The sequence below is a fragment of the Paroedura picta genome, chromosome 11 (genome assembly GCF_049243985.1).
Source record: "Paroedura picta isolate Pp20150507F chromosome 11, Ppicta_v3.0, whole genome shotgun sequence".
NCBI lineage: Eukaryota > Metazoa > Chordata > Lepidosauria > Squamata > Gekkonidae > Paroedura > Paroedura picta.
In genome coordinates this window covers 12,947,840-12,961,353 of record NC_135379.1, presented here as the reverse complement: position 1 = coordinate 12,961,353, position 13,514 = coordinate 12,947,840, and the positions used below count along the sequence as shown (strand labels likewise).

General features: G+C 45.2%; 1 protein-coding gene across 16 annotated transcripts in view; it reads left to right on the top strand.

Annotated features, from left to right (window-relative positions):
• The window catches only part of SVIL (supervillin), a 162,188-nt gene that overhangs the window by 126,535 nt on the left and 22,139 nt on the right, over positions 1-13,514 (top strand). For 11 of the 16 annotated variants that reach the window (XM_077303818.1, XM_077303811.1, XM_077303819.1 and 8 more), the window contains 7 exons: positions 2,149-2,196; positions 2,636-2,713; positions 4,756-4,821; positions 8,709-8,856; positions 11,542-11,631; positions 11,721-11,807; positions 12,744-12,921. In XM_077303818.1, the coding sequence (XP_077159933.1) occupies positions 2,149-2,196; positions 2,636-2,713; positions 4,756-4,821; positions 8,709-8,856; positions 11,542-11,631; positions 11,721-11,807; positions 12,744-12,921 (695 nt within the window). The remainder of the gene's footprint in view (positions 1-2,148; positions 2,197-2,635; positions 2,714-4,755; positions 4,822-8,708; positions 8,857-11,541; positions 11,632-11,720; positions 11,808-12,743; positions 12,922-13,514) is intronic. The other 5 variants (XM_077303817.1, XM_077303824.1, XM_077303812.1 and 2 more) reach the window with 4 other exon arrangements.

Sequence of the window (13,514 nt, the reverse complement as noted above, 5' to 3'; positions counted from 1 at the left end):
AACCAACTCTTCTTCTTCTTCTTCTTCTTCTTCTTCTTCTTCTTCTTCTTCTTCTTCTTCTTCTTCTTCTTCTTCTTCTTCTTCTTCTTCTTCTTCTTCTTCTCTCGTAGCTTCCCAGCCCTGGCCGAGAAGCTCTTATTTCCCTCAATGATCACCAGGTTCATTTTAGACACAAATATTAGGCATACTTTCAAACTTGAAAGTATTATCCTTGGGTCTCCCCAAACTCCCATGTCTTTTTTGATACACACAGTTTTCTCTTGAACCCTGCATTCAGACAGTTAATGGTCGACAGGTTGTCTTGCATTGCGTAGCTGAAGACGCTGGGACACAAGGGGATTTCAAAATGAACCTTCCTTTGCAATGTTGGGTCTCAGAGGCTAAATGGTCTTGTGTTCCAAGCAACCTGTACTGGACAGCCATCGTGTGTGGTAGTGAGTTAGAGTAAGTCAGTGCATGCAGTCAGTTTGGTATCATCTTGATATTTTATGAATGACAGTATTAAACCTCATGACAGTAAAAATTACCCTGGCAGCTCAACCCTGCCCTGAAGCTACGCATGTTTCAGCCTGGAAATTGCTGAGTTAATGAGCAATGCTAGAGAGAGGATTTTTTGTTGTTGTTCGTGAAGATAATGAACGCTGTTGATCGGCTGGCTTCCTATCAAAAGTACGTGCCATTTAGGGAGTGTAACTGATTTTGCTTGGCGTGATTTGCCTGTGCATCCTGGGTGGCAGCTTGTAAAACTCAGAAGATTCTCTTTGTGAGGTTATACAGCCCCCAAATGGAGTCTGCCTGCAACGCTTTTAAGCATTTAAGTAGGAGTCAAGTTAACTTTAATTTGGCTGCAGATCTTCACCTATAGATGAGATTTTCCTTTTCTTTCAGGAGTTGTGAATATTCCTCTAATATTCTGTTTTGGGTATACTGTTTTAAGAATGTAGAAACTGTCTTAGTTGCATTTAGAGTGTTATGATACAGCAGTCATAAAAATGTTCATAGAATTAAAACACTGTCAAATTCTTGGTATATTATAGAGGGCAACATGCTTAGGGGAGTGCTAAAATATGTATTGTTCTATTACCAAGCACATTCTCATTTTCCAGAAGTTGTGTGTTTCTGTTGCTTTGGGGTCTCCCCCGTTCTTAATGTGTTTTGCTCTCTCTAGTTGGTGATTTGTTATTCTGTCACTTTACTGGCCAGAAATTCTGGGGTCTCTGTGTGTGAGCAGGTAGTTGTGAATTTCCTGCATTCTGCAGGAGGTTGGACTAGATGATCCAGGAGGGCCCTTCCAACTCTAGGATTCTATGTCTGGCATAAAAACTCGAAGCTTAAATCTGAAGGGAGATATGCCAGACGCAAGGAAATGTAATAATAAATTGACCACTAGAGGGAGCAAAACGTGCAGAATTTGCAGGGGGGGATCCAAGGTGGTAGGAATGCACAAGCAAGGAAAACGAGAATGCGGAAAAGCCCATAATTTCATTTCAATAGTAGTGGGTGTTTTCCCTCTTAGAGAGGCCTCCAAACCACTCAAAACTGTTTTACACAGAGGGAAGAAAAGCAATATCTGGTTCAGAATGTTCATGGTTCTTGATGTGATTCAGATCATAACTAGAGCTGATTGGCTTTAACATCCCCTTTGCTGCCTTGCTTCGTTCCCCTTCCCTGTAATCATACAAGGAAATGATCCAGTCCTCTGCTAGATTAGAAACGTGTGTCTGTGTGGTTTCTGGTGTGTTTGTTTTTGCAGAAATCTCTGCTCATCTTCCCTAGGCAGTTTAGAGTCCCAGGGTATTTGCTGAACTCTAGGTAATACCAGTGGCTTATTAAATTGACCAGTGGGGTTCAACACCTGTTTGCTTCCCTGCAAAAGGAAGCTACTGATCATTGGGACTGAGCTACTCCCAGGGCTGCATGATAGCTCAAGAGCTAGTCTTGCCAAGCCTCGATGCCCAGAACAGGGGCAAAGAAAGCACCGCTGGCTTAGCAGCCTGCTTTGCTGTTGGAATTTCCGCTTGCATGCGGTGCCGTGCGCCCACTGCACGTTTTAATCAGGCCGAGAGCAGTGGCACTTGGAATGCGACTCTCTGCCGCCGTGCCTTCCTGTCTCCCTCTGCAATGTTTCCTGTTTGTTTTAACCAATAGGAAGAAGGAGGAGGTACAGATGATAATGCCCTGTCTAAGCTGCTTTGGGTAAGCCTGACTCCCCTTTCCCGGGCGTGGTCAGTATTCCTTTCCAGCCGCATTCATGGCAATGGCGTACCGAGATCATAGCTTTGGTTTTCGTCGGAAGCCGAACTGTTGCCCCTGAAAGCTTTGCCATTGTGGTTAATGGGTTGCTGGACCTTTGAGCATCGGATATGCTCTTCCTCATGCTTGTGGCTTTCTTTCAGAGCACATGGCCATTTGGTTGTCACTAACCCTTTTAATTATTGCATGGGAGTGGCTTCAGTAAACATACTGCGTGTGTATTTTCCTCTTAGCAGAAGGGAAGAACAAAATTCCGAAACGGTAAGGATGAAAACGGCCCCGTTGCTGTTTAACTTGAGGTGACTTCCTTCCCCCCTTTATGACCCTGAACATCACTTCTGTGTCTTTCTAATGCTCTCATATGCTTCTGCCCTATCCATAGGAACCTGTCTATGCTTCTACTTATTCTCCTGCTATAGCCGCTGCCCATAAATCTCATCCCTTTGTACCTATTAATCAGGTGAGCAAATCTTGCATACGTTAAACGGGTCTTGCAATGATTTGTTGAGCGTTGGTCACACAGAGGACGTATTGTATCCCCTTCATGTTTGTATGTCTTTTTACTCTTGCTCATTCTTTTCTTCTCTCTCCCCCTCCCTTTTCGCGTGCCTAAAAACCGGCAGAACAAAACTCAAGCATTCCATTATGTTCGCTCTTCCAATACTACATTTCTGTAGACGGTCTCTTCTCCCTGCATCCCTCTCCACCCAAAATAAACTGTATAAAACCCAGTTGCTTTAACATCTAAGCCTGCTTTCCAATGTGGTGCTCAACGAGTCGGCTGAATTGTGAATTGCAGCATCACATCATTCATTTATCGGTTGACGATGATGGATGGCCTTTGCTTTCAGAAAATTCATACTCGTGTTTTTCTAGCATAGTTGAGATCACAACCTCCAGGAGTGGGGCCTGGACACTTCATAATTTGTTTGCTTTTTGGCCATCAAGTTTCATAATAATAATTTAAAAAGTCTTAACAGGCTTCTGGAGGCCCTGTAGGTCTACTGGGCAAGAGACGCTCAGAGGTGGTTTACCATTGGCTGCCTCTGTGTCATGACCTAGGTATTCCTTAGTGGTCTCCCATCAAAACACTAGCCAGGGCTGACCCTGCTTAACGTCCAAAATCTGGTGAGATCAGCATATCCAGGACCGTTTCTGCACTGGAAGTTTCATGCCAGGCTGCAGGATGGAGTTTGAGCTGGGGCAGGTTGCCCCACCTCTTCCTGCTGCTGCACAGGGGAACCTTTGGCCTCGTGCACCTCGTCCGCCTTGGATTTGTGCTCCTGCATGGGAGCCGGGGCAGCGAAGTTCCCGGTGCAGAAATGGGCCAGGTCAGGATAACTTCATCAATTAGTAACCATTAATCCATATCAGCCCCATTTGTGGAAACAGGAGAATGGATTACTCCGTTTCAGAGGCCATTTCTTTAAATGTAAAACGGCTGGTTCTTAGCAGTAGGATACATAGCCTTAAAAATGCATTGTGGATTCAAAAAAGGCTTTCTGAGTGTCATTTGTGAAATATCCCACCAGTGTTGTGCCATTCAGTCCCTGACTATTTAACATTATAATAGCCAGGAGTGGGAGATCCTTTGCTCGTTGTTCTAGTTCCTTTCCTTGCTTTGTTTGCTGTGCAGTGCACATTTTGGTACATCCATGTTTAGACAAGAGGCTTACTTGCCCCAGAGCAGAAACAACAGCCATTGGCTATTTATTTGTGTACCTCTTGCTTTCCCAACCCTTATGAAACCGGAGGCCAAAGGAAACCAAAATATATGTACATCATATGTATATTATCAACTGGCCCATGATTACCTGTCGGTCTTTAAAATATAACCCCCCCCAGTGGTTCACAAATTAATCCAGGGCAGATTGCTAATTGATAAAGGAGAACCTAATTACCGTAGGCCATGGGGAGAAGTGACCAGGTTTAAGACTATGCATTGCATTGACTGGGGGAAGGATGTATTCTGGGGATATCATGGGATTTGAGGGCAGGCTGGTAATTTAAAGTGGATCAGGAGCAAGCCCAGCTGTGTGACCTATATGGTATTAGGAGCTAGTGCAGCTGGGAGCACTCAGTTCAAACCCACCCAGTAGTACCAGTGTTGGTTCACCCATTACCTCTTCTTGCACTGCTTCCACTGGGAGGCAACCAGTCAGTTGTCACCCAATGGTGGTACTACTAGCCAAATCTGAGCTGAGTGGCCACCACAGCCTGTAGAACTTCTGTGGCTTCACTCTCCTTGTTTTTGGCTATCAGCCACCATTCAAATCAATGATCCATCAATGACCACCCCTCTGAGTTTCAATGGCCAGTCAGTCCCAGGTGGTGTCCATGGATGACCTATTCATAGGACACTTGATGTTGCATTCCCTCTGTTTTTTGTTTGTTGGTGTGTTTTTGTTTTTTAAAGAGTTGGGATGGGATAGTTCATTTTTCTGTTCTGTTCTCAGCCTTGCTGCTCTTTCTGAACCTTCTGTGTTTCTTTTCTCTCTTAAGGTCAGTAGTGCTAGTTTGAGAGAGCCAAGTCCTTTGGTCTTTGAACGTCACCCCTGGAGATGGAAGGTGAAATGTTGATTCTGATGCCTTGTTTCTTTAGCTTAGCAAGGAATGAGATAATACTCAGTTTTGAAACTCGTTGCTAGTTCGTGATTGGGTTTAGGGACATGGTCAGCATACAGAGGTACACATTTGGGCAAGCTTTCAGATGCACACTTTTGCAGGAAAGTGATATGTTGCATTGTAGTTGTTGTTGTTAGTTGCAAAGTTGTGCCCGACCCATTGCAACCCCATGGACAATGATCCTCCAGTCCTTCCTGTCCTCTACCAGTCCCCTTTGCCTTTGTAAATGCACCCAAGCAGCACCCTTAGTTAGGGATTTTAAAATTGGCATAATTTGAAGAGCAGGCTGCATTTGTTTCCAGTGTTGGGTATCTTTCAACCTCTATGAACCGTGCAATTCTCTGAAGCATTTCTCTTTCCCTGTGTTTTCAGAAATGCAGCCCTCTCCCCAGTGCTTATTATTTATATAGGCTGCCTAAGGAGGCAGTGAGTTCCCCCTCAGTGGTGGTCTTCAAGCAGCACCTGAACAGATACTTATCATAGATGCTTTGAACAGGGGGTTAGACTTGGTGGCCTGTAGGACTCCTTTCAACTGCACCATTCTATCTAGATTGCAAAATGATCAAGTTTGGAAGACGCAAATCATGCTACATCACTTTTTTTATGGAGCTTTCTCAGGAAGCTTTCCTTTCCCTCTGGTTGAGCAGCGAACCAGATGTCTGGCTTGTTTGGCTGTCTGATTGGTAAAGGGGGAGCCTTTGTAATGAAGCACTAAAGCTGCAACCTCTCATTTCAAGAACAGAGGGTGGGGAAGCATGGGCCGCATATTCATTTTCCAGCATTTACAGTCAGCCTTTCTCAGAAAGACTCAAAGCGAATAATGGGGACTTATTCAGAATAGAGCTTGCATTATATGCCTTTGGTCTAGTTTAGTGCTCAAAAGGGGGGGGGGCGCGAGATGTCACACTTCTTTTCAGGTGAACCAAGAACCGTCCTACTTCGTTTTCAATAGAGGAAAAGCATCCCAGGGCAGAGCAATATTAGACCCCATTCAGCAATGGCTTGAACTTGATTTGCAAGGACTCTGTTGTTAGTACTGATGGCTGCAGGACCTCGATCTCAAGCTCAGCAGCAAATACTTTGTGCAGCTGTGACATATCTAAAGTTAGCGAGTGGACCACAGGCTAAACTTGAGTCTGACCAAATGCGAACATTTCACTTTGAGCGCTATAGATTATTTGGGAATACGATTGGGCACTATATTCTGCTATAGGGTGCTTCTGAGGCAGAAATGAATCCTGCTATTATTTAGATCCTCTTGGGTCTTTGCAAACAAACACACCAGAGCCATAGGCTGGTTATCTGAATTAATCGTCGGTAAACTCTGTATAATGGACCAGAGCTGTGTTTTTTATGCTTCCTATTTGCAGTAGTCCTTGAAAGGAATAAGTGTATTTGGAATAAGACCATTTGCCACAGGAATAAGTGTAAATCTTTGGTGGTCTTCCCTCTGCAGACTACTTAGGATTTATAGGTGCGCTGATGTTTCTGCATGAACCTTCCTGGCAGTCAAAAGGAATGAAGTATGTTCTCATATTATAGCAGATGCTTAGAACTTGGCAAAATGGGACACTTGAGTGTTCCCTAGCTCTTAAAGTGACCCAGAGCATGTTTCTTATTTACTCAGTCTTTTTCAAGTACTGCCTTGTATCCAAGTGCTTAACCAGGGTCTGGTTGTACTTCTCCCAAAACAGCTGTACACCTGTTTGAAGGGAGGGAGAAGGAAACACAAATACTCTTATAGACATCTCGGAAGTGGCACACCATTGCTAAGTGTTCTGGCTGCCTCAGGAGACCTTAACTTCCTGATCGGCAAGGAATGGTCTGAGTCACCAGTTCAGAAAATGGCACGTACCCTGGCAAGTAATTATTCCAAATATTCTGCAGGGCAGTTAAGGACTTTCTGATACCACCAAATCAGTCCAGAGCAGCTTGATACTTAGTGGAGAGAATGCTTGCCAATGACAGCTGTTGACTTAACCTGGCTAGACAGGGCGATATCAAATGCTTGAGGAGGAGAATTAGGGATGCCAGTCCCCAGGAGGGACCTGCACAGCCCCTGGTTTTACAGCTCATCTCCAGGTGACAGAGATCAGTTCCCCTGGAGAAAATGGCTGCTTTGGGGGGTGGGCTCCATAACATTCTACTTCAGGGGTAGTCAACCTGTGGTCCTCCAGATGTCCATGGACTACAATTCCCATGAGCCCCTGCCAGCGTTGGTGGCAGGGGCTCATGGGAAGTGTAGTCCATGGACATCTGGAGGACCACAGGTTGACTACTCCTGTTCTACTCCACTGAGGTCCCTCCCTGCCCCAGATCCCGCCCACTCCCGGCTCCACCCCCAAAGCCCCCAGGTATTTCCCAGCCCAGAGCTGGCCGATCCTTAGGAGAAGGAACCTACATACTTTGAAACAGCTTTCTCGTTCACTCTCTGACTGATGACCATTTACAAAGCTGTGCCTTTACTGTCATACGGGTACAGGCTTGTGTGGAATTCATTTTCTGGGGACTGTGTGTGTCGTGACAACTTTAAGTGCATCTCCTTTGCTGATGCAAAAGAGAAGAAACAGGAGCAGAGTTAAATTCTCACCAAGTGGGCAACAGCTAAAGAAAAAACTGGCTCCCTGGAAAGCTGTGGCATGTCCACTGCACGAAGTCACCATTGGATTGACGCTTCGATTTCATGCTAGGACTAAAAGTTGACATGCACACGAACAGCAACATTACATATTGTGTGCCATGCGCATGAGACAAGGCTAGAAGAAATGCATTCTTGGCAGGAGAACCCTGGTTGAAACTCTCAGGGGCAGCAGCGGCATACATGGGAAATCACCTGGAAAGTCCCGTTCACATCCATAGTCCCACCGCGGTGGCCTATAAACAGATCTGCTGCCACATCCTATCAATTACACATAAAACAAATGCAGGCTCCTCGTGGGCATCTAAATATAGCCACCTAGAGAAGCCGATCCTGTGTCGTCGCTAGAAGAGAATGTAATAGTACCAGTTGAGCTCTCCCCCCCCCCTGCTTTATTGTACCTGTTCTTCTTAGGCAGTGTTGTGATGCTAAAGTGCTTCTGGCTTGCAGCTGCTCCCCTCGGTTGCTGCTTTTGAAGGCAACACAGGAAGAGTTTCTGAAGGGAGAGGCAAACCCGTTCTAAGCAACCTTAGGGAAAAGATATTTAAAATAGCAAGATGATACCTTTAGCGAAACCAGGTGCTCGGAGAGGCAGAGGGTCTCCGTGAACCTTGGGTGTGTTGGAAGCTGCTTCTCCTAGAAGAGATTAGAGGAGGGGGGAGGGTTTAAAATCTTTTTAGACAGCATCAGCCACCTCTGTTGCTACCTTGTTGACAAGCCTTCGAAAAGGTAGGTAAACTGTATTGCGCTACATTAAGTTTTGCAGCTGCAGTAAATGGGATTGGCTAGACCAAAGCTGGTAAAATGTCACCTAAGGCAGGGGTAGTCAACCTGTGGTCCTCCAGATGTTCATGGACTACAGTTCCCATGAGCCCCTGCCAGCAAACGCTGGCAGGGGCTCAAGGGAATTGTAGTCCATGAACATCTGGAGGACCACAGGTTGACTACCCCTGACCTAAGGGATAGCTAACAGGAAATAGGATGGGGGGGAGGGATGTGGGTGTTAAATCAGCTGAAACGTTTCGTAGGTTTTAAAGGCTAGAAGATGGGGGGGGTGCCTGTGTTTCATGTGGTTTATGTGGGTTGGGGGAGGGGTGTGCCTAAAAGTCTTCATGATTGCAGTATTATATGGCATTTGTAACCAACTGTGCTTCTTCTTGTTTTGAAACCTGTCCTCTTGGGAATGATGCAGAGGATGTCAGATAGCTCCGAAAGTCAAATGACAATAGAAGAGAGAAAACAGCTGATTAGCGTCCGCGAAGAAGCTTGGAAAGCGAAGGGGAAGGGGGCGGCCAACGACTCGACGCAGTTCACCGTGGCTGGCAGAATGGTCAAGAAGGGTCTGTAAAGCCATTCTTCTTCCGTTGTTTCTATGCATGTTTCCGTATTGACAAAGTCATAAAGTGATCACAGGAGGATCTGCCCAGCGATGTTCAGTTTCTGCTATTCCTGGAGTTTGCTGGGTCAGTTGCAAAAGCGTTAAAATTATAATAAAAGCTCAGTAGCACTCTCTAAGAGCCTCTTGTGGCGCAGAGTGGTAAGACAGCCGACATGCAGTCTGAAGCTCTGCCCATGAGGCTGGGAGTTCAATCCCAGCAGTCGACTCAGCCTTCCATCCTTCCAAGGTCGGGAAAATGAGTACCCAGCTTGCTGGGGGTAAATGGTAATGACTGGGGAAGGCACTGGCAAACCACCCCGTATTGAGTCTGCCATGAAAACACTAGAGGGCGTCACCCCAAGGGTCAGACATGACCCGGTGCTTGCACAGGGGATACCTTTACCTTTAGCACTCTCTAACAGCAACTGTTTTTAAACTGATGCTGTACTTAGCCTGCCCTCCCTCCCTCTCTCTCTCCCCCTCCCTCCCTCCCACCCTGCTTTGATGTGTGTAGATTGTGGAGGTCCACCTGCCTCCCTAAGACTTGACTTCTAGTGATAAACGTTGAGCTCTGTTCATACCTTGATCCAATACTTGACCTGTTTGTCGTGTTTGGATACTTGTTTTGATTTTAAGCAAGGCAAAAAAGGGAAAAAAATCACCTTGGCCTTAAGAAGGTCATGGCATTTGGGACACGGGACCCAAGAGTAAAGCCCTCCTTCACCGGCTGCTTCACCGCAGTTATGCTATAGCCATTGTTTGCAACTGGGTGTTCCTGGGTAGACGAGCCAAAGTAGTGGCAAAAGACTGCTGTAGCACAAGGGTTGCACCGTATTCCTCAACGGGCAAATGCAGCCCAGGTTTTGAACTGCAGGGACTGTGTGTGGAAAGGCTTTGTTTTATATATCAACGTCATGGCCCTTTGATCAGCACAATGACTCCAAAGGCAATTTAGTATTTTACCTGATGCTCCATTTACTCCATTTCTACCTCGGTGCCATATGCATAGCGCAAGTTCTCTTCTACCTTTTTATCTTCACAACAACCTGCATGATTGATTAGGCTTAGGGCATGTGGGGCTGCCCCAAGGTGAGGCTCATGGCCACGTGGGGATCTGAACCCAGATCCCCGCCAAGTCCTAGTTAGACACTAACCGTGACACTGCCCTGGTTAGTATGTGGTTGGCTGTTTGAACGTTTCTGCGGTGATTGTCTCCTTGGCAATTAGACTGGTAACGGTGGATGGTTTGGGCTGAGAGGCCGTATACCTCCAACTCGAGACCTCCAGTCCCACTCAACACACAGCAGAATGGCGGTGCTGGAAGCGTTCGTGTGGATATTCTCCATTCACACAGGCCGTAAGGTTCCAGGAGCAGTGATCAGCATGAACTTACTGATAGGGCAGCTTTAATCCTCTGCAACACCCAAAGGGTAGATTCAGAATTCCTTGTCAGAGAAAGGGATGGGGAAAGAGTTCTATGAAGGAAGGACGTTTGAAGGCCAGTGGTACAAAAGAGGATGGTGTTTATTGGATTAAAGCAGGGCTGGCCAAACTGTGGCTCTCCAGATGCCCATGGACTACAATTACCATGAGCCCCTGGCAAGGGCTCGTGGTTATTGTAGTCCATACACATCTGGAGCACCAGAGTTTGGCCAGCCCTGAGCTAGAGCAGACAATGCACTTTGTCTGTGAACATGCTTATGAGGGTTTACCATTCTACGTTATTATTGCTCTAGCTAGGAATTCCTTATTTCTGATGCATATATATACAAGGAAAAGTCATTCCCCCCACCCCCATGATCTCTTCCATTTATCTTTGTTGAAGCTACCAAGTTCTCTAATCTGCCACAAAGTGAGGGAGAAGACCCGGAGATTCCGGGCAATTTATTTAGGTCACCGAAGGGAATTTCTCATATTGCTATCTCACCCTTCCTTCAAGGAACTTGGAGTGGCGTTATGTGCTTCTCCTTTTACCACATTGTAAGGTGAGACGGGCTGAAAGAGCGATTGGCCTAACATCTCCCAGAATTCCAGAAAATTATTCATGGGGTTAAAGGAATCTTTTTTAACACAGCAAGCAGAAGCTCCATTTAACAAAATGCTTTTGAAATGAACATCCTCCTTCAGACATACAGTGACGGTCCTTGTGCTCCACTGGCAGCTTCTGCCAAAGCATTTTTTTTTTAAATGTGGACAACATCTGGCTCCGCCCACTTTTTGAAACAATCATCGGGCTTTAGGAAAGCACAGAGGGCACCATGATGGGGACCCCTGATATCAAGAGAGATTCCCATGTAAAGAGAGCCAGTTTGGTGTAGTGGTTAGGAGAGCGGACTTCTAACCTGGCGAGCCAGGTTTGATTCTGCACTCCCCCACATACAGCCAGCTGGGTGACCTTGGGCTCCCCACAGCACTGATAAAACTGACCGAGCAGTGATATCAGGGCTCTCTCAGCCTCACCCACCTCACAGGGTGTCTGTTGTGGGGAGAGGAAAGGGAAGGTGATTGTAAGCCACTTTGAGCCTCCTTCGGGTAGGGAAAAGCAGCATATAAGAACCAACTCTTCTTCTTCTAAAACTTTCAGACAAATTTATTTGGTAGAAATAGCGCAATCTTGTGTGACATGGAAAAATCTCTTGTTTTGCAGGCTTGGCTTCTCCCACTGCCGTGACGCCAGCAGCATCTCCTTTCAGCAGCAGGCTGAAGTCAACCACCCCCATCTCCAAACCTCTGGAAGGTGGGGTAATTAGAAACTCACAAAATTGATCTGCTCCATTGATTTTAAAGAAACAGCACAATGATTGTGTTCAATCTCCTTTTGCCTAGAAATTGAAGCAAGGCCAGATATGCCGCTAGAATCGGACATGAAGTTGGATAAATTAGAGACTTTCTTGGGAAGGCTGAACAACAAAGGTCTGCAATTCATTTCTACAATGCAGTTGCTGTTACCAGTTTTATCTGGGTTTTGTTGTCGTTGTTTTACTTCTGAGTTATTCTAATAAGTGGATTACGCCAGTAGTTTTGGAGTAATAAGAATGTAACGGCAACTAGCAACCTTGTGTTTTTTACTCATTGCAAGACAGCAGGGGAATATTTCTGTTCTCCACCCCAAGGAGCATAATTATAGCATGGGCTCCACCTGTAACCCTCACCCACAGGCCTCAGTAACCTTTTTGGTGGGTCAGAAATTCAGGTCTTGGGGGATCCCTGCATTTAGAGTACCAAGTAGCAAAAGTGTACTTGGATTACTCATTGCATTCCAGCAAATATGCATAACAAAGGTTTAATTCAAGTGCAAGATGCATTTTTTAAAGTAACATATACATGAGTCAAGAAAATATGGTCCTTTCCAGGGAAAACATAGAATTATGTATAGGAATGTATTAGTTCATTGCTAGTTGACCACTGATTCAGTATCTGTGTGATTGAGCCACTTTTGAATAAAACTGCTTTCTGTTACTATGTTGCACATCTGAATCTCAGTGCTGTACTATTTAAAATGTCCACAGTGCTTCCTACAGTGCCACTTTTCTCCATACCCTTCTTCTTTTTTTAACCAGACTCAAGACATCTCAGTGGTGCTGCTATAGCAACAAATTGCTATATTGGTGTAGCGTTATAGCACCCAACTTAGAACGTAAAAAAAAAAAAAAATCCGAGAAAGATCATATGGTGAAAAGGGGGGAGGGGGGAGAGGCACTATAGAGCTTCAGAGACAGCTCATTAACAGAAGGAAATCCACTGTTTTAAACTCTCATCCCTGTATGACTTTACCTGAAATCGGGCCCACAATGAATAACACCTGGTTTTAAATGGTAATGTGAAAATCTTCTTTATTTGTATCTGTAGTTGGTGGGATGCAAGAGACAGTGTTGACAGTCACAGGCAAGTCTGTGAAAGAAGTGATGAAGCTGGATGATGAGGAAACATTTTCCAAATTTTATCGCCTTGCGGATTACCCCACTTCTACTCTACCTTTAGAGTTGGATGAGGACTTTGATGCCATCTTTGATCCTGATGCCCCAAAGTGAGCTTCTTTTTACTTTCAATATGAACACCCTCTTAAACTTCTGAAATGGTACATGAGGCTTTTTAAAGTTGAAAAATAACATATTTTATTCAGTGTAGAAGGGAAAAGATCAGGTGAAATCAGGAGTAAAATATCTGAGGTAAATCAATAATGAACTCAGAAGTAAATCAGTATAGGCAAAGACTACAGTTCTTATGTTTCAAGTAATTGAAAGTTTATTAAGTTCTTTTAATCTTTTAAAATGAGAGCCTTTTGTTTCACTTTCCAAAACACTCCAGTATACTTTCTTTAGTTTAACTGATTCTTCAGATCTTAGAAGTCTGTCTCTAAACACACCAGACCAGGGATCACTCCACTCCTTAGAACTATCTCCCTTTTTAACTGTGCAGGGAATCTGTTCTCTCACTAGAAGCTCTACCCCCCTTTTTGGCCTGAATGGGAGTCTTCACTGATCTACCCACTCCTCCTTGCTAACTGTCCCAGTTCTCTCAGTCAGGGCTAAGCACAAACTCAGTCAGCATCCAACTCTTCTCCATCAGGTCTAGACTCAGACTGGATTCCCGTCAGCATTCAGCTCTCTCTCTCTCCCC